The sequence below is a fragment of the Vulpes vulpes genome, chromosome 2, assembly GCF_048418805.1.
Source record: "Vulpes vulpes isolate BD-2025 chromosome 2, VulVul3, whole genome shotgun sequence".
Taxonomy (NCBI): Eukaryota; Metazoa; Chordata; class Mammalia; order Carnivora; family Canidae; genus Vulpes; species Vulpes vulpes.
Genome location: NC_132781.1, coordinates 34,101,972 through 34,122,966, shown reverse-complemented (window position 1 = coordinate 34,122,966; position 20,995 = coordinate 34,101,972). Strand labels below are relative to the sequence as shown.

At 36.3% G+C, this 20,995-nt stretch overlaps 1 protein-coding gene across 6 annotated transcripts in view; it reads right to left on the bottom strand.

Moving 5' to 3' along the window:
- The window catches only part of VMP1 (vacuole membrane protein 1), a 143,327-nt gene that overhangs the window by 63,153 nt on the left and 59,179 nt on the right, over window positions 1-20,995 (bottom strand). For all 6 annotated transcript variants that reach the window (XM_025996047.2, XM_025996048.2, XM_072747623.1 and 3 more), the window contains one exon: window positions 14,893-15,024. In XM_025996047.2, the coding sequence (XP_025851832.1) occupies window positions 14,893-15,024 (132 nt within the window). The remainder of the gene's footprint in view (window positions 1-14,892; window positions 15,025-20,995) is intronic.

Genomic DNA, 20,995 nt, shown 5'->3' with positions numbered 1-20,995 from the left:
ATAATCATTATTACTTTCTCATAGTCTCTAAACTCCAATGTTCAAACACATATTCTATCACTACCAAAAGAAGGTGAAAAGAACCTTTAATTATCATCTTGTACTTTGGGGGAATGTTCACTGGGTAATTTATCCTACTACATACAGAGTAACATACCAGCCATAAAAATGAGAACTACCGTTACAACTGATGAACTTTTTTGTGTTATGTGTTTTCACTAAAAAAGTAATGTAAATAACCTGAAATTTCTGAATAGGAAAGGATCTTATTAGCCTAAGAAAAAAGTGTTTTGGGCCTTAAATATAGTAAGACTAGTAAAAGATATTAGTATTTAAACTTAATTTGGGGATTTAGCTTCAATAAATCAGATTAAGTGGCAAGTATTCATCAATTTATATATTGCAGTCCTACACAGAAGCTAAAAATATGTTCCCTTAAATTAAGATTAAATCCAGAAACTGTAAAATCGCCTTTGAGGAAATACTTAACCTAAGATGGTGTACCACAGACTCATGACTTACATTCAGGAGAAAAACAAACTAAATATGGAGGAAATAATTGCATTCTCTTAACAGATAGTTGTTGTTTTTCTTAAAGATTTTATTTATTTATTTATTTATTTATTTATTTATTTATTTATTTATTTGAGAGAGAGAGAGAACATGAGCAAGGGGAGGGGGAGATACAGAAGGAGAAGCAGACTCCCAGCTGAGCAGGGAGCCCAATGCAGGACTAGATCCCAGGACCCCAAATTCATGATCTGAGCCAAAGGCAGATGCTTAACCAACCGAGCCACCCAGGCACCCCTTAACAGATAAAGTTTTAAGAAAATTAAATTTCTTACTTCTGCCTTAATTTTCAATTTCCTATAGGAATAATAAGAAACAGTAAATTTCACACAATCAGCAACCTAATACTTTGTGGAAAAGAATCCAAGTAGCTAGGTCACTTGGAGAGATGGTGTTTAGGAAAGCAAACTTATTCAAACCATATTCTCCCAAGTAAATATGTACAACATTCCTGCTCTATTGTGTAAGCTTTAAACACAAAAATACCACAACCACCCCCATGCTCCCATTTCCCACTGCTTCAATAATACTGGCTGCTCTAATCTTTAATGATACATCAAGTGAATAGGTTACTTTATTTTTCAAGCTTTTTTATTCCTAATGTTTTTAATTTTCCCCTTTTCTTTGGCTATGCAGCTTAGAGAATAAATAAGGTACCACAAGAAATTTCATGTTTCTAAAATATGGAATTTTATAAATCTTGTTTTACCTAATGTGAATTTAAAAATTAGTCATTTAACTACTGGTGTTTCCTATATTACCTTCAAGCCTCGTTCTGAGATGCCTATTAAATTCAAAGATGTAGAAAATTCAGTCTTTCTTACATAAAATGATCTGTGTTCACTCACTGCAGTTTACATTTTATTTTGCAGTGGAGTGAGATTATTAAGTGAAAATGTTTCATGTAATGTACGCTTTTTCTCTTGATATTCCTTAGTTTATTCAAAGTATCTACCACATGAGTAGTATGTGCAAGACTAGGCAAGTGTTGCTGAAAATAATTTTGGTACTCCCTTCTCAAGCAGTTTACAGACTCCTGGGAAAGAAAAGAAAAGTCCATAGTTTTATTTTTTAAAAATACTTTTTATTTTTATTTTTTTTAAGATTTATTTATTCATGAGAATACACAGAGAGGAGAGAGAGAGAGAGAGAGGTAGAGACACAGGCAGAGGGAGAAGCAGGCTCCATGCAGGGAGCCTGATGTGGGACTCCATCCAGGTCTCCAGGATCATGCCCTGGGCTGAAGGTGGTGATAAACCGCTGAGCTACCCTGGCTGCCTTTTTTTTTTTTTTTAATTTATTTTATTATTTTATTTTATTTTTTTAAAGAAAACTCTATCCCCCAATAAGGGGCTTAGGCTCACCAGCCTGGGATCAAAACTCACATGCTTTACTGAATGAGCTAGCCAGGTACTCCAAAAAGTCTATAAATAGGTTTTTTTTTTTTTTAAGATTTTATTTATTTAATCATGAAAGACACAGAGACAGGGAGAGAGAGAGAGAGAGAGAGAGAGAGAGAGAGAGGCAGAGGCACAGGCAGAAGGAGAGGAAGGCTCCATGCAGGGAGCCCGAAGTGGGACTCGATCCCGGGTCTCCAGTATCACGCCTTGGGTTGAAGGCGGCGCTAAACCACTGAGACACCGGGGCTGCCCCAAAAATAGTTTTAAAAGAAGGTAGAATAGGACACAAGAAAGTTATAGCGAAAAACAATTTCCAGGGATTAGGAAGATTTTTGAGCACCAAAGTTTTATGACTAAAGGTATTTTTTCAGAAAGTCGTTTTTGTTGCTTTTTGCAGGAACAGATTTGAGGAAAAAAAACTAGTAAAGAGGAGACCTATTAGGAAGTCACTGGAAATGTTCAGGGAAGAGGTGGTAAAGATTTGAACCAGAGAGGGCAAATATGAAGATACTGAGGAGATAGAGTCCATAGGCCTTGAAGAATGACTGGATATGGGAAACAAGGAGAGAGTCAGATGACTCAGTTTTGACTGTGATTATGAGGATGGTGACATTAACAAAAATCAGGTACAAAGAAGAAAAAGAATATCATAAATAGAATAATTAAACCTTGCATGAGGGGCACCTGGGTGGGTTTGTCAATTAAACATCTGACTTTTGATTTCGGCTCAGGTGATCTCAGGGTCATGAGATTGAGCCCCATGCTGGGCTCCCCACTCAGTGCAGAATCTGCTTGAAGATTCTCTCCCTTTCCCTCTGTTTGCACATTTGTGCTCTCTCTTTCTCTAAATAAAATAATAAAAAAGACCTTGCATGAAATAGTCCATAAAGCATACAGACAGCTATCTTGACTTAAATTTTATAATTATGCCAGAATAGTTCAAGGTCATAGGAAGCTACATTTATTCGTGTCTACCTCCCACAGACATCAGTGAAAACATGATAGAAAGCCAAGAACAAAAGGAAGTCAGCTTAGTGGAAAAATACTGCCTAATCTCAGTACTGTACTCATGAAAATAAATTAGGTACCATAAGGAATCTGAATTCAGATGAATCGATTAATAATCTCTTATTCCTCTCAAAATACTATAGTATAAAACCTAATCATTAGTCAAAAGTAGAATTTAAGCAAATACTTGGCTGTAGATTGCTACCTAGTAATAGTTTCCTAGTAAAAGCACATACACCCTTTAGCCTAGTTGGAGAGCACATGATAAAGCACTGAAAGCCAAGTATTTTTTTCACTCTTCCTGCTGATAAACCTATTCTATCAAAGGGCTCTACCTAAATGAATAAAAAACACATTTTCTACCTCAGTTTCAGGCAATCTTAAAATTTAAATATTCATTCATATTACTCATTCTCCTTAATTCCCTGTTCTAGCTAGCTGATTCAACTTTTCTATATTTTATTGCTCTTATCAAATTGAGGGTTTTCAAAATACATGTATCTGTGAGGAGATTATAACACCAAAGTCAGATAAACTTTTGGATCCTTGTGAAACTGAATAGTATAAAAAAATTTTAAATCACAACCAATACGATATAAATAAAAAAAGGTCATTAAAGTTATAGCTTAACAAATAAAAACCTAGTATCTTTCTATGTACCAGAAACATTTAGAAATAAATAATATCCAATTTATACCAATAAAGTGTAAGACAAAACTAACATAGCCATACCACTGGGAAAATGTTGAAATGATATATACATAGCTAGTTACTTAAAGGTGAAAAAGTTAGATTTCTATATTATATGATAAATAAAAATATTTTAATAAATATATAAGGGTAAAAGAATCAAACCATAAAAATATTAAAGGGAAATATGGCTGAATATTCACTACATAATCATAAGGGTTCAGCAAGATAATTTTAGACATTATTCCAAAAGGAAAAGTCTAAGATATTAGAATTTTTAAAAAAGTAAACATGGGACACCTAAGTGGCTCAGTGGTGGGGTGCCTGCCTTTGGCTCAGGGTGTGATCCTGGATTCCCAGGTTCGAGTCCCACGCAGGGCTCCCTGCATGGAAACTGCTTCTCCCTTTGCCTGTGTCTCTGCCTTTCTCTGTGTATCTCATGAATGGATGAATAAAAATCTTTAAAAATCAATCAATCAATCAATCAGTCAATCAAATAAAAAAGTACACTTCTTTATCCAAGAAGTAAAACATAAGAACACTCAGAATAAACAATATGGAAAAAATAGTGGAAGCACATGACAAAAGGAATCTCCTTAAAAATATCAATCAACAACAAAGTGAGACATACACTAAATATAAAAACTGGGTAAAGAAACCAGTTAGATGAAAGTTTTCTTCTTTCTTTTTTTTTGTTTATCTGGATTTTCTTTTCTTTTCTTTTTTTTTTAATTTTTATTTATTTATGATAGTCACACAGAGAGAGAGAGAGGCAGAGACACAGGCAGAGGGAGAAGCAGGCTCCATGCACAGGGAGCCGGATGTGGGACTCGATCCCGGGTCTCCAGGATCGCGCCCTGGGCCAAAGGCAGGCGCCAAACCGCTGCACCACCCAGGGATCCCTGTTTATCTGTATTTTCATCATGTCATACGATAAGAATACTTTATAACCAGGAAGAAAGTTGTTATAAAAAGCAAAGATGTGGAAAATATTTAATGACACTGAAAAAAGTCCATAGGATGTTTTTACTTTTTACTTACTAATTAATTAACCCAACTGAACTCACGGCTACAGCTGAGTTTTTTTTTTTTTAAGATTTTATTTATTTATTCATAAATAGACACAGAGACAGAGGGAGAGACATAGGTAGGCTCCCTATGGGGAGCCCAATGTGGGACTCGATCCCTGGACTTGGACCTGGGATCACGCCCTGAGCCAAAGGCGAAGGCAGATGCTTAAACACTGAGCTACCCAGGCATCCCCATAGGATGTGTTTATATTCAAAACAAGTCACAAAGCAATAAACAGATTCACTCTTATAGATGCTTATAGGAAAACAGACTGAAGGATGGAAGAATTATTTTTAAATATACAGACAAATTTTCCACAATGACCTGTGTCACTTCATAATAAGAACACAGCTTTATTATTATTTTTTTATTTTTTAAAAGATTTTATTTATTTATTTGTGAGAGAGACAGAGCATGAACAGGAGTAGGGGCAGAGGGAGAAGCACACCCCTAATAGCTGGGGAATCTAACATAGGGCTAGTCCCAGGATCACAACCTGAGCTGAAAGGCAGATGCCCAACCAACTGAGCCACCTAGGTACCCCAAGAACACAATTTTTAAAACCAGTATCAAATGTCTATGACATACATGTGAAAAAAGGAACTTCAGACTAATATTTATGGTATGATTCTAGTTTTTATTTTTAAAAGTTATATATGGAAAGAAAACAGTCTAGAATGTGGTGATTATTATCCTACTCTGGGAAGTAGGCACGTGGGCTTTCACTTTTTGCTTTTACTACTTCTGGAATGTTCCAATCCTATTATTTTAAGCATTAATGTACTTTTAAAATATGCAAATTTGGAAAAATAACAGAAGCAAAGACTCTAAGACAAATTTGTTACTGAAAACATAAAAATGGATGGCTGGGTGGCTCAGTGGTTGAGTATCTGCCTTTGGCTCTGGGAGTGATCCCAGATTTCCAGGATCAAGACCCACACTGGGCTCCTTACATGGAACCTGCTTCTCCTCCCTCTGCCTGTGTCTCTGACTCTCTTTCTGTGTCTCTCATGAATAAATAAATAAAACCTTAAAAAAGAAAACATAAAAAAATGTTTTTAAGATTACTGTTTGCAAATAAAATGACAAAAAATCCTTGTAAATTGTTACAAATTTACTTGCATAGTGAAAAACCTTAAAAACAAAAATGAGAATGTGTCACAAAAGTGTATCAAATAGCTGAGGTATAATAGATCTTACTTGGACATAGTAACAGTCCACAGTGTTTGCAAGAACAAACAAAAACAAAAACTTATTTCTGCTAAGCCATAATTAGAAACTCTTCTTTAAATGAATTAAAACATTAGGACTCTGACAGATAATTTATAATGTGGAAAACTGGCAATAATCACCTCTCCAACTATTCTACTTCCATCCTCTGTAACCACAAAATAAATAAATGAAAATTATAAACCTCACACAACCCCTTGTCTAAACCTGGGAAAAAAAGTACAGGGATAACTATACTCACATATGCTAAAATCTATAATGAACCACAGAACTGATGAAAACTGGTCAAAAAAAAAAAAAAAAAAAAAAAAAAAGGAAAGGCCATAAAGAAAAATCAAATACAGAAGAAGAAAACAAATTTTAATTTAGTTCTTCACTTTTTATTGCATTAACCTAGAGGAAAATGTTGCTATGTTGTTGTACAGTAAGCAGAAAACTAATCTAGATGTCAGAAAACTGGGTTGGGTGCTGGCTCTGAGATTCACTATATGTTCTTGAATGTGCTTCCTGCCAAATCAGGAAAAATATCTCAACTTCAGAATTGTACTGTGGCACTTCATTTAAGGGTCTTATACATAGTTTTATTGAAATCAATAGTTGTCAGGGATGAAGAATTAGTTTTTTTTATCATATTACTTCATTTAATTATTTTGTAGTTTGTATAACTGGTTGACAGTACATATAACTGTAATTCTGGGTAGAAATTTTATTTTTATTTATTTATTATTTTTTAAAAAGATTTTATTTATTTATTCATTAGAGAGAGAGGCAGAGACACAGGCAGAGGGAGAAGCAGGCTCCATGCAGGGAGCCTGATGTGGGACTCAATCCCAGAACTCCAGGATCACGCCCTGGGCCAAAGGCAGGCACCAAACCGCTGAGCCACCCAGGGATTTCCCTGCATAGAAATTTTAAATGAAACATTCATAAAGAATATATAACAACTTCTTGGATGCCTGGGTTGCTCAGCAATTGAGCGTCCGCCTTTGGATCAGGGCATGATCTGGGAGAGAAGGAACCTGTTTCTCCCTCTACCGTCTCTGCTTCTCTCTGTATCTCTCAGGAAAAAATAAATAAAGTATTAAAATACAAAAAAGAATATTTAACTTTTTTTTTTTTAAGATTTTATTTATTTATTCCTGAGAGACAGAGAGAGAGAGAGAGGCAGAGACACAGGCAGAGGGAGAAGCAGGCTCCATGCGGGGAGCCTGACATGGGGACTTGATCCCCGGTCTCCAGGATCATGCCCTGGACTGACGGTGGCGCTAAACCGTTGAGCCATGGGGGCTGCCCGAATATTTAACTTCTGATTTAAGGACATGAAAAAGAATGCCCACACTTTGCTTACTTGGTTTTTCAATATAAGCCAATATAAAGTTAAGGAATAAGAAATATATAGCTTATCCTAAAACAGTGATTGTAATTATTGGCTTTATAGTATAAAAGCAGCCAAACCTCATAACCATCAGAAGACAGTGCGCAGGCTGGTTTCCACAACTCAAAACCATCAAAGCAGAATTAGAGAAGATCCAGTCAAAAAATAACTAAAATAATCAGGGCTGTAATAGATGAACAAAAAAGATTACTGCCCTAATGGTAAAGAAAGATTAAGTATCTTTAAGACTCAAAAGTCTTCAAAAGCTCAAATCATACATACAAGATGAAGAATAATTAACTTTGGGGCAGCCCGGGTGGCTCAGCAGTTTAGCGCTGCCTTTGGCCGAGGTCATGATCCTAGAGACCCGGGATCAAGTCCCCACGTCGGGCTCCCTGCATGGAGCCTGCTTCTCCCTCTGCCTGTGTCTCTGCCCCTCCGCCCCCCCCCCCCCCCCGTCTCTCATGAATGAATGAATGAATGAATGAATGAATGAATGAATGAATAAATCTTAAAAAAAGAATAATTAATTTTATCAAATTCTAGAGGATCTGAGTTTTTAGAGATTGAGCTTTTAGATGTTAACAAGTTTACAGAATGTATTATTTATAATCCCAGAATCAAAAACTTGTAAAGAATGAAATGAGTCATCCAGTTAGTATTCTACACAACACAGGAAGTGCTGTGCATGGATCCATGAAAGATATTACAGAGAGAGATAAGGCATTCATTCTTTTTGAAATAACAATCCATTTGTACACAATTAAAGTTGATAGGCAGTTGTTTTAACAACATTGAGCCATTGTAGGCCTCAGAAAACCTCTACCCACTAATTCTAAGACAAAGTTTACCTCTATAGTTTCAGCATGACTATATCCTCTTGTCACAGGAGAGACAACTTTTGGATATGTGACAAGTTCATCATTTCCCCCATTCAAAGAAATATGCCTAAATTATTTTCTTTTTTTAAAGATTTTATTTATTTATTCATGAGAGACACAGAAAGAGAGAGGGAGAAGCAGGCTCCTCACGGGGAGCCCAATATGGGACTCAATCCTGGAACCCCAGAATCACGCCGTGAGCCGAAGGCATAAGCTCAACTGCCGAGCCACCCAGGCATCACTGTCTAAATTCTTTTCAACAACTTACATTATACACATTCAAGATCATTTACCAACCCATTCCCCTCCTATAAAGAAATTCTGGTTTGCCAATGGTATATCCTATTAAAAAAATATTATTAAAAGATTTTATTTATTTATTCATGAGAGACACAGAGAGGCAGAAGCACAGGCAGAGGGAGAAGCAGGCTCCATGCAGGAAGCCCAGTTTGGGAGTTGATCACAGAACTCCAGGATCATGCCCTGAGCTGAAGGCAGATGCTCAACTGCTAAGCCACCCAGGTGTCCCTCCTATTAAAAATATTACAGGAAGGTTCCCACTTCAAGATAATCAAATAAGACCTTTGTCCCTGTGGTAGATTAGAGAAGGCTGCAAATTCTTCCTTACTCCTCTCACTAAGAGGTGGAATTTAATTTGACTCTCTGAATTTGGGTTAACTTTAGTGACTTACTTGGCCTACAAAATGTGGCAAGGTGATTGAGATTTCTGAGATTATGTCAACTAAGAAAACTTATATCTTTCACCTAAATTCCTTCGGAACAGATGTTTTTGTAACTCAAGTGCCATGGTATGAGGAAGCCCAAAAATCTCCATGAAGAATAACTTGAAATCCCAAACTAACAGTCCAGCTGAACTCCAAGCCAACAGCCAGAATCAATTTGTCAGTCATGTAAGTAAACCATCTTAAAAGTAAATTCTGGGGATCCCAGTGGTTTAGCGCCTGCCTTTGGCCCAGGGCGTGATTCTGGAGACCCAGGATCGAGTCCTGCATCGGGCTCCCTGCATGGAGCCTGCTTCTCCCTCTGCCTGTGTCTCTCTGCCTCTTGCTCATTCTGTGTCTCTCATGAATAAATAAATAAAAATCTTAAAAAAAAAAAGCAAATTCTCTAATTTACAGTCAAACTCGTTTCAACAAATTTCATATCTGTGAGCACTATAAATGTTCTTGTTTAAAACCACTTAATACTGGGCAGCCCGGGTGGCTCAGCGGTTTAGCACCACCTTTAGCCCAGGGTGTGATCCTGGAGACCCGGGATCGAGTTCCACATCAGGATCCCTGCATGGAGCCTGCTTCTCCCTCTCCCTGTGTCTCTGCCTCTCTCTCTCTCTCTCTGTGTGTCTTTCATGAATAATAAAAAAAAAAACAACACTTAATATTGGCATAGTTTGTTACTCAGCAAGAGATAGCTGGAACACCTCCTATCTTAATAATAAGCCCCCAAAACAAAAAAAATAGAAACATGAACTCTGTCTTTGATGAAATGAACATTAATGAAGGTAAGGAATGATGGAAAAAATATTATACCTGAGAACCTACAGTGAAGGATTTGAAAGAGAAGCAAAGTGATTCATATTACATAACTCCAAAAAGGATTTTCGGCTGAAATGCAGGAGAGGCTGAGGTAGGACTAAAACCAGAGAGACTGTATTTTTTCTTTAAAGATTATTTATTTTAGTGAGGGAGCGCCATTGGTGAGAGGGGCTGAGGGAGAGAGAGAAAAGCAGATTCCTTGCTAAGTGCAGAGCCTGATGCAGGGCTCAATCTTATGACCCTGAGCTCGTGATCTCAGACAAAATCAAGAGTCAGACATTTCAACCAACTGAGTCCCCAAGGAGACTGTATAAGTAGACTCCCAAGTCCCCTCACTACTTAGCACAGCCAGATAATTCCTCCTAGTCCCATAAAAGACATCAAGTATAGTCTCTAGATAAAGTGAACCAAAAGGTTCTGGGCTCAAGACATGTTTGTGTAGGTATCTAGACTGAACACTAACGAGTTAAATGGTAAGTCTATATGGTAAATGGTCATCTTTAACCCCACTTCTATAGCCTCGTTTTACAATGTTAGCGACAAAGTTTATATTCCCCGAGCAAAAAATTGGAGAGTCCATCACTAGAGAAAATGAACTATCCCAAATGAAAGAGCCACAGAAACTGATATATGGAGGTTCCAATAAATAAGATGGCCTGCCACTCCTACAACTTGCTTCCACACACATAGCTTCCATTCAACTTTTAAGTGCCTTATTCTTACATATAAACAGAAAAATAAGGATCACAGGTTGGAGGAAAGCTTCCAACAGGAAGCAGAACAAAGGAAAAAAACAGAAACAATGCCTGGAGTAACAAAAAAAACTGAAGAAACCAAAGAAACTGGGGTATCGGATCCCTGGGTGGCGCAGTGGTTTGGCGCCTGCCTTTGGCCCAGGGCACAATCCTGAAGACCCAGGATCGAATCCCACGTCGGGCTCCCAGTGCATGGAGCCTGCTTCTCCCTCTGCCTGTGTCTCTGCCTCTCTCTCTCTCTCTCTCTCTCTGTGTGTGTGTATGTGAGACTGTCATAAATAAATAAAAAAATTTAAAAAAAAAAAGAAAAAAAAAAAAGAAACTGGGGTATCTTTAAAAACAAAAGAAACTGGGGTGCCCAGATAGCTCAGTCAGTTAAGTGTGTGACTCTTGATTTTGGCTCAAGTCATGATCTCAGGGTCATGAGACTGAGCCCTGAGTTGGGCTCCATGCTCAGTAGAGTCTGCTTGAGATTCTCTCTCATTTTCCCTCTGCCCCTCCCCTCAGTGCTCATACTCATGCATGCTCTCTCTCTCAAAAACAAATTAATAAATCTTAAAAAAAGACAAGAAATCATTTCTTGGAAATATAGTAAAAATTACTTTTTGAAAATAAATATGACAGTGGAAAACCATTTTAATATTAGAGTTAAAAGATAAAGACTGTGCATGTAAAGTAGAATGTGATAAATATTAGAAGCAAAATTATCAAAAAAATTTAAAAGGATGAATGTTGGAGGCCCATCACCAAAATAATGAGAATTACAGAAAGCAAAAATAGAGACTAAAAAGGTGAATAGACACAGAAAAAAATACAAGAACATTTCCCCAAATGGACTCTAGATTGACAAGCTTCTGAGTGCTTAGAATAAAACTTTAAAATTTTAAAGACCCATACCTCAGATAATGAATCTAACAGTATATAGAGAAGAAAATAAAATAAACTAAAAAGACTATCTATGAAGAAGAGTCAGGATGGCATTAGCTCCAACAATATCAACATCAGAGGTCTAAAGATAATTGAGCAATGACTTCCAAATTCTAAGTTAAAACAATGATTTTCAACTTAGAATACTACATTCAGTTATTAAGTGTGAGTAAAGGACACAGTATTTTCAGAATTTCCATCCACTCAATCTTTCTCAGGAAGCTTTGGTAGAATGTGTTCAACTAAAATGAGGGAGTAAATTAAGAAAGAAGAAAACAAGTGGCACCTGGCTGCTTCACTTGGAAGAGTCTGCAACTCTTGGTCGTGAGGTTGAGCCTCATGTTGGGAGTAGAAATTACAAAAAAAAAAAAAAAGGAAGAAAGAGCAAAAACAAAAGAAGACAAGAGATCCAAACTGTAAAAGCAGTAACTGCGCAAAGGGAATCCAAGAGAATATAGTCCAGATTACAGTGTGCACAGGGCGCTAGCTCCTGAGTGAGGACTCTCAAGAAAGAAGACAGAACTGATAATATTTTATAGGTTTCACCAAGTGGAAAGTGATAAAGAAAGGTGTTTTGCAGGGACGTCTGGATGGCTCAGTGGTTGAGCGTCTGCCTTTGGCTCAGGGTGTGATCCTGGAGTCCCGGGATTGAGTCCCACATCAGGCTCCCTGGATGGAGCCTGCTTTTCCCTCTGCCTATGTCTCTGCCTCTCTCTCTGTGTCTCTCATGAATAAATAAATAAAATATTAAAAAAAGAAAAAGAAAGAAACAAAGTGTTTTGCAGAGCTGGTAGAATGGAGAGAAGAAATTGAAAAAACTATGCAAATGAAAAACTGTTAATTCCAAAACAAAAAGTTAAAAAAAAAAAAGGAAAACAAAAATAGTATATTAGTTGACTTAACAGAAAACAATACTTATGCCTATTTGGCATCCAATCCATAGCATAAAAATTTTAAACTGCAAGGATCCTAGGCTTATTCTACTTTCAGTTTGCTCATTTAATATATAGATGGAAAGAGGAGTTTTTGAGATGTTAAATGACATACATTATTATTGCCACAATTCCAGATGTATCAGTTGTTACTACTGAAGATACTTAGCCATTTAGTCTACAGATGAACATGGTTTCAGTAGCTGGTTTCAATGGCATTCTGAGTTCTGGTTCTAGCTCTACTTCTAAGTGTGTAAAATTAGGGAGGTAACAACTTCTAGATCTGAAGTTTTCAATAAAATTAGAAGAAAGGTACCTTTCCATATAAGGGTTAGATTAGATATTGGATTTTAAAAGGCATTAAAATAATTTAAAAAATGTTTTATATTAGTAACAACTATTAGCATTAATATAAGCATTATGTTGTGAGGAAAAGAGTCATAATACCTGGTTGATAGATAAGGCAAAGCAAATACCAAGGCCAACTTGTCTCTTTTTACACAGAGCAGATGCTCAAATCTCTCTGATTCATTTGTTTTATGTTTGGTTATTTGGCTATTCTATATTCATATTTGAAATTTTTCTTTTTTTTTTAAGATTTTATTTATTTTTTCATGAGAGAGAGAGAAAGAGAGAGAGAGAGAGAGAGAGAGGCAGAGACACAGGCAGAGGGAGAAGCAGGCTCCATGCAGAGATCCTGATGTGGAACTCGATCCCAGGTCTCTAGGATCACACCCTGGGCTGAAGGTGGTGCTAAACCGCTGAGCCACCCGGGCTGCCCCTAATAATGCCTTTTTAAAAAGCCCATCTGTCATTAAAATATATATTTTCTTCCCCCTCAAGGGTAATGGTTTTTTTGAGCCTCAGGTTCCACTCAGAAGAAAACTATGAACTCATTCCTAATAAAAATGTGTGTCTGCTCACGTGGGTACACACACTTAAAAACACAAAACAGAAAAAAAAAAAAAACACACACAAAACAGTAAGACAACTTTTCACAAATTATTATTATTATTTTTTAAGACTTTATTTATTTATTTATGAGAGAAATAGAGAGAAGGCAGAGACATAGGCAGAGGGAGAAGCAGGCTCCTTGCAGGGAGCCTGACATGGGACTTGATCCTGGAACTCTGGGATCATGCCCTGAGCCTAAGGCAGATGGCTCAAGTGCTGAGCCACCCAGGCATCCCAGTAAGACAACTTTTCCATTTCATTTCACTGGGAAGGGAGATCTATTTTATATATAATATTTCAAAAATCTTTTATAACCTTTTTATTTTTGACTATGTTGATTTCTACTATCATTCCTAAGATGGAGACTCAATCAGTTAATAATATTCTTAGTAATTTTCCTACCAAAGAATAAAATACCTATTTTATAACATTAAGATACAAGTTGATACATAATTTATATTCAGGTATAAAGGCCACAGCCTTTCTTCCCCCTCACTGTTAAAGGATTAGTTTATTACATTGTCCTTTCTTTCTTAATAATATACTTACACACACACACACACACACACACACACACACGATACAGGGCTCTATCCCAGGACCGTGGGATTATGACTCAAGCCGAGGCAGATGCCCAACTGACTGAGCCACTCCAGTTGCTCAATTTTTTTAAAAGTTAATTTCTATGCCCAATGTGGGGCTCAAATTGATGACCCCAAGATCAAGAATCACAGTCTCTACTGACTGAGCCAACCTGGTGTCCCAAAAAATCTTTTTTTTTTTTTTTAAAGTAATCTTTACTCTCAACATGGGCCTGAACTCATGACCCTGAGATCAAGAGATGCATGTTCTACCAACTGAGCTGACCTTGTAATTGTCCTTTCTTAATTAGGAATTCCAAATAATTTCCTCTAACATGGCAAACTTTTTTTTTTTTTTTTTTTTTAAGATTTTATTTATTTATTCATGAGAGACACAGGCAGAGGAAGAAGCAGGTTCCATGCAGGAAGCCTGACGTGGGACTAGATCTTGGGTCTCCAGGATCACGCCCTGGGCTGAAGGCGGCGCTAAACCGCTGAGCCACCCGGGCTGCCCTAACATGGCAAACTATTTTGATGTTATTCTCAAAAACTTAATTTACAAGTTCTACTATTTTGGACTCATAACCTGACCCATCTACTTGTCCTTTTTATTTTGTTAGTGGTCTGCTTGGTAATACTTAAAAACACATAATGGATAAAGAAATGTTTCAGTTCCTTAACTTCATTGGCAACATCAACTTACCCTACTTTCTGGCCAGGTGTTTCAGCTTAATGTGAGTTGTCTTGTGGACTTTCTGTATCTCTCTATTCTAAAATCAAGATTATAATCACTTTTATACTTCAGCTTTTCTGAATATTCTATCCCAAACCCTGTATTTTCTATTTTTACACTGGTAATTTTCTTCTTCAAAGTAACTATTAACAATTTCACCTTAGCCATAAATTCTTTAAGGATAATTAAGGTATTCTGTTTTTTTTGTTTGTTTTTTTCCTACTGTTCTTACTTGTGCAGTCTCTGCGTGTTCCAGCATTTCTTCGAATTCCTGATACTCTTCATCATCTGGTTCAGCACCTGAGAGGCGAGCTGCCCTGGCCATGAAATATGGAGGCAGCTCTCCAATTGCTGTACCGATACCCTATGTAAAAAAAACAAAATATTCACATGAGATTCTGTTGCCAACACAATGACACTACACAGAACAAATCTATATTTTTCTACATCACCAAAAGCATGGTAAGATGTATGTGTTAGGGAGGAAAGCATATACTACATAATCAAGAGAACATAAGTGTGAATCCTGGCCCTTATATTGATCTATGCAATGTCAGACAAGTTAATATACATTAAAATCTTAGATAACATCTGGTGTATTGCAAACACTAAATGTTAGTTCTCTAGCATCTCTACTTATACTGTTATTTCTGCCAATTTTCCCCTTTTCAAATTTTCAAATGATTTGGTAATGAGTATTCACTAATAGAACTGTTAGATAAAATATTAAAAAAATTTTTTTCAAAAAAAAATAAAACATTTTTTTCTGGAAAATCTTCTGGTGTTTAGGGTGTTGCTTTAATCTCAACTTTTTTTTTGTGCAGAGTTAAAACTTTTAACAAATCATGGTCAGGAAGCCCCTTGAAAACTCAACATTAGGACAGATAAATTTTCACCACAGGAAAAAGTGTTTATTTCCTCAGGACATTGAGTGACTCATGTTTCAGTCACTTTGTGGATTCTTGTTTTTGAAGAGAATTTTTTTTCAATCAACTCAGGACATAAGGATGAAAACAAGGTAAGAGAATCAGGAACTTAATTTGGACTTAAAAGGCTTAAATAAAAGATAGATAATAATGTAAAAGGTACACAGTCTCCAGGAAAATTCACAAATTTGAACCATCCTTCTCTGCCTTGAGTCATAGTGAATGAAAAAGCTTTCATAGTTCTCAGCAGCAATTTTAGGTCTATTTTCTCTGTACTATAACTATGTCCTCAAATGCCTTGAAAAGAATCCCCAAAGAACATTATCAAATTCTAACATTTTGTGCTATATTTTTACACGTGGAATCAACAATCTCCATATGAAACTTCATTATCCATATGTGAAGCAAGAGTTCTGAAAAAGAATATCCTTAAGCGCCAAAAGAATCAGGCTATACTTAATAGAGAGAGAGAGAGAGAGAGAGAGAGAGAGAGAGATGGGAGGGAGGAGAGACATATACATTGAAGGACATATGAATAAAACACAAATCATATTTACTAAACAAAAAAAAGTTAACATTAGTCAACTTTGGAGAATATGAGAGAACCAATTTATTATTTAAAAAAACAGGTAGAGGGACGCCTGGGTGGCTCAGCAGTTGAGCGTCTGCCTTTGGCTTGGGGCATGATCCCAGGGTCCCGGGATTGAGTCCCACATCAGGCTTCCTTCATGGAGCCTGCTTCTCCCTCTACCTGGGTCTCTGCCTCTCTCTTTCTCTCTGTCTCTCATGAATAAAATAAAATCTTTAAAAAATAAACATAAATAAATAAAAATTAAAAAACAGATAAAGGCAAAGAATCTTTGCCTTTACTTATCCTGTTTTACCTATATGAAAGATATCTCAGAGTAACCAAATTGGTGAAAAGAAGTTTTTCTTTATAAAAATATTCTAGTCAGAATATTTTTAAAAAATATTTATTTATTCATGACAGACACACACACAGAGAGAAAGAGTGAGAGAGAGAGAGAGAGAGAGAGAGAGAGAGGCAGAGACACAGGCAGGGGAGAAGCAGGTTGCATGCAGGAAGCCTGGTGTGGGACTTGATCCCGGGACTCCAGGATCATGCCCTGAGCCAAAGGTGACGGTCAACTGCTGAGCCACCCAGGTGTCCCTAGTCAGAATATTTCTGATGTGGTTGGAATACCCCCAGTTTATAACCTCTAATAAAACAATGGACTTGTGTAACAATGGTGCTAATGTCACAAAAAGAAAGACAATCAGACATTATTATACCTTGTGGTAGAAATACACAAGACTATGAAGTGTATTTTTGTAAAAAAAAAAATTTTTTTTTCAAGCCTCTAATCTATCAACTCACAGGAAACAAAGAGAACAGAATTTTTTTATGTATTTGAACTACACCAATTGGGATACAATCAGTAAAATCCAGATGGTGGGAAACTATATTTGACAAACAACCCAGTATCAATAACAAACAAATTTGAAATGAAAAACAAGGAAATAAACGCAATGAAAAACAAGGAAATAAACGCAATAAAAAAACCTGAACATTAATGGAGTAATGGATTTGAAAAGACTATTCCTAATTTCTCTTGGGTGTGATAATGTTTTTTTAAGTCTAAGGTTGATACATTTACAGATGAAATGTGACATGGTATATACGATATGCTTCAAGATAATTGACAACCAAGTGACAAAGGATATAGATAATCAATACTAGCCAGGAATTAATATTAGCTGAGGCTGGGTGAAATTATTAGATTAATTATATAATTCTGTATACTTAATTTTTTCCCATTACAAAAAATAGGAAGAAAAGTTAATTGCAACATTTTATTCAAAACATGAACTTCTCTTAAAACCTGTTAACTCAAATGTTCAATAGTTCTGAAGGCAATCATATGATTCAAACTCATGATGAAAAAAAAAAAACTCATGACGAGTTTCCTTAAAATTAAAAAGGAAGTAATAATAGATTAAAATAAAATCAAGAGCTGCATACTATCTTATGCAGCTCGGTTGACCATATTTATTGTTACTGTGTAATCCTGCTCATGTTTTCCCACATTATCAAGAAACAAGAATGGTGATCATAAGTCAATACTTGTTTTTTTATGCAAATAAATAAAAGAAATATAGTCATCTAGACAGGTTCCCCAAAACACATTATATCCTAGAAATAAAAGTTTCTTTAATCAGTTATCTCAGATACTGAAGACCCATAATTTCATGATTCTTACAAAACAATTTTATAATTATTGCAAAATCATAACAAAAAGCCAAAACAGAACTGTGGAACACTAAAAACTGCCAGCCTAGGTTTAATTAAGGGGAAGAAATATCTGGCTTCCTTATTGCAAAACAAAGAGGCAAGTGGTTTTTAGTCAAACGATAATTTAGAATGCTCTTCTTAAAGCCGTGTGCTCTATATCAATTGATTACCCTGAAATCTCTGCTTCTTGAATTGGAGAAGAGTTTAACGTGCACAAACATGCAAAAGCAAGAGGGAAATATCTTTTTCAAGCGTCAATTTTATTCAAAGATTTGGGGAGGAGAAAAATCGTGAATTTTTATCCTTTTAAAAAGTTTTGTCAAGCGGATTCACAAGTAAATCAGCAGTGTTTTGCTTTTCTACATTGGGAATCATAAGTTTAATAATACAAATATGGAAAGAGAAAATTATATATATGCTGACTCTCAGAAATTACGGTAGTTTTGTATAATCTGTGTATTAATAATTTTTAAAAACAAAACATATTCCAATTACAAACATAAATCAGAAGTTAAAAGCAGAAGTTAGGAGGGTAAGCTTGAAACCATTGAGAAATTCAGGGCTCTTACACAGCAATGTTTTAAAAAAACTATTTTACCAATTCTAGTAGAATTATCAAGACTGTTTTGCAAATAAAACAGAAAATTTGCTTCCAGTTTCCCTTGAGGTCAGTTTTAAAATGGCTTCAGGAGGGAATGAAATTCTGACAAATGCTACAGCATGGATAAAACCTGAACACATTACACTGAGTTAAATAACCCAGACATGGAAAACAAGTGTTATGTGATTCCATTTAGATGAGGTGTCTAAGATTAGACATATTCAAAGAGGCAGACAGAATACAGATTAGTCTCCCCATCCCTTGCTCTAGAATAAATAAATCTTTTTAAAAATGGTTAAAATGGTAAAACTTACATTATGTATATTTTACCACAATAAATATCCTCTAACCATGAACTTAACAAATAATGACCTTAAAAGGTGATGCTTTTTATCTAAAAGTCAACACACATGCTCTTTTTCTCCCCTGCCCTGCTGTTCTACTTTACTCCTTATCATTCCTAGATCTGAACTGATACACTGCTTTTTTTTTTTTTCAATTTTTATTTATTTATGATAGTCACACAGAGAGAGAGAGAGAGGCAGAGACACAGGCAGAGGGAGAAGCAGGCTCCATGCACCGGGAGCCCGACGTGGGATTCGATCCCGGGTCTCCAGGATCGTGCCCTGGGCCAAAGGCAGGCGCTAAACCGCTGCGCCACCCAGGGATCCCTGATACACTGCTTCTTCATGGAAATCCTCCCTGAATCACACACTAGGGGAAATTTTTGTTATTCAGTATTCTCCTTCATATTTATATACATAATTTTCCCATGATGCTCAATTATACTTTTTTTTTCATAATTATTTCCCTCACTAGAATGTAAAACTCTGTGAGGATAGAAACTGTTCAGTTCTGTTCACTCTGAATCTAAGGTGCTTGGATACATAATAACTGTTATTGGAATTCAAGAGTAAAAAATTTGTGAAGCCATGCATTGGTGATACATCTAAACTGGGGAAGATCAAAAGATGCAAATGAAAAAAAGTAACTAATGATCAGCAATATCAAACAATTCATTTCAGCTTGTTTCAAAGACCCATAGGAATAAGTTCAAACTGAGGGTTAACCCAAGTCTTTTATCTTACCATTGGAAGTACTTCATATTTTAATAATTTTACTGATTCAGTACATTTGTAATGACAGTGAAGTCTGTAAAGACATTTTACTTTGCTCATAAGTACAAATTAGATAAAAATTTCAAATAAGATATAAATTTTAAATCAAGCAAGACATTCTCTTAAAAAAACAGTTGAATATGAACATAAATGGGATCACATTTATAGAAGGGTAAAGTACAAGAATTAAGACCCACACATTCTAATTAGGTTTCTCAACCTCAGTAGCATGAGCTTTTTTATGACTGGGTTCCATTTAACCATTTTAAAATATAAAACTAAGTGGCATTAACTGCATTCACAATATTGTGCAGCCATCATTATTATTATTTACAGTATTTTTCATCACCCAAACAGAAACTCTGCACCTCTTAAGCATTAACTTCTCATTCCCACAACTCTGGTAACATCAAATCTACTTCTTGTCTCTATGAATTTCACTCTTCTATACAATTCACATAAATGGAATCATATAATATCTGTCTTTCTATGTAATGGCTTATTTCATTTAACATAATGTTTTCAAGGTTCATCCATATTATAGCACAAATCAAAACTCTATTCCATTTTTTAAAAAGATTTTTAAAATTTATTCATGAGAGACACACACAGAGAGAGAGAGAGAGAGAGAGGCAGAGACACAGGCAGAGGGAGAAGCAGCCACCATGCAGGAAGCCCAACGTGGGACTTGATCTCAGGTCCCCAGGATCAGGCCCTGGGCTGAAGGCGGTGTTAAACTGCTGAGCCTCCTGGGCTGCCCAAAACTCTATTCCTTTTTATGGATGAGTAATATTCAATTATATGTATATATTACCTTTTTTTTTTTCCTTTCTCTTTTAATTCCCTTCCCTCCCTGCTCCAACTGTCAGAGAAGTACCTAGACATCAAATACAAGGAAGCTCAAAGATCCAAAGCAAGCCATCCCAAAATTAGCAGGCTCCTTCCCACAGAAGCCCAAGTCTGGATGCTGGGGTCTCCACTTTGAGCCTGGCAGTAAAAGCTGTTGCAGAATACGGTACTTCCAGAGGCTAGGAGTATCCTGGCCCAGAGGGCCTTTCTGCAATGGGGCACCCCTAACAAAGCCAGGCTATGTAAGAAGTGGTGTTCTTTGGTCTTGTCAAAGAGCTCCTTCCTATAGGCATTCAGAAACTGAGTGCCATGTAACCTGGAAGAGACCAAGCCTAAGGCCTTAGCTTTGGACAAGATGCCCAAGCAGCAGAAAGCAGCCCCTAGCCAGGCCTTGGCAGTGTATGGTCACCTACATTTTGTTTACCCATTTGTCTGCTGAGGGACACTGTGTTGTTTCCACCTTTCTGAAAATGTGAATAATGCTGATGAAAGTGAAGTACAAGTATCTATACTTATTATACTGGAGTCCTAGTTTTCAGTTCTTTGTG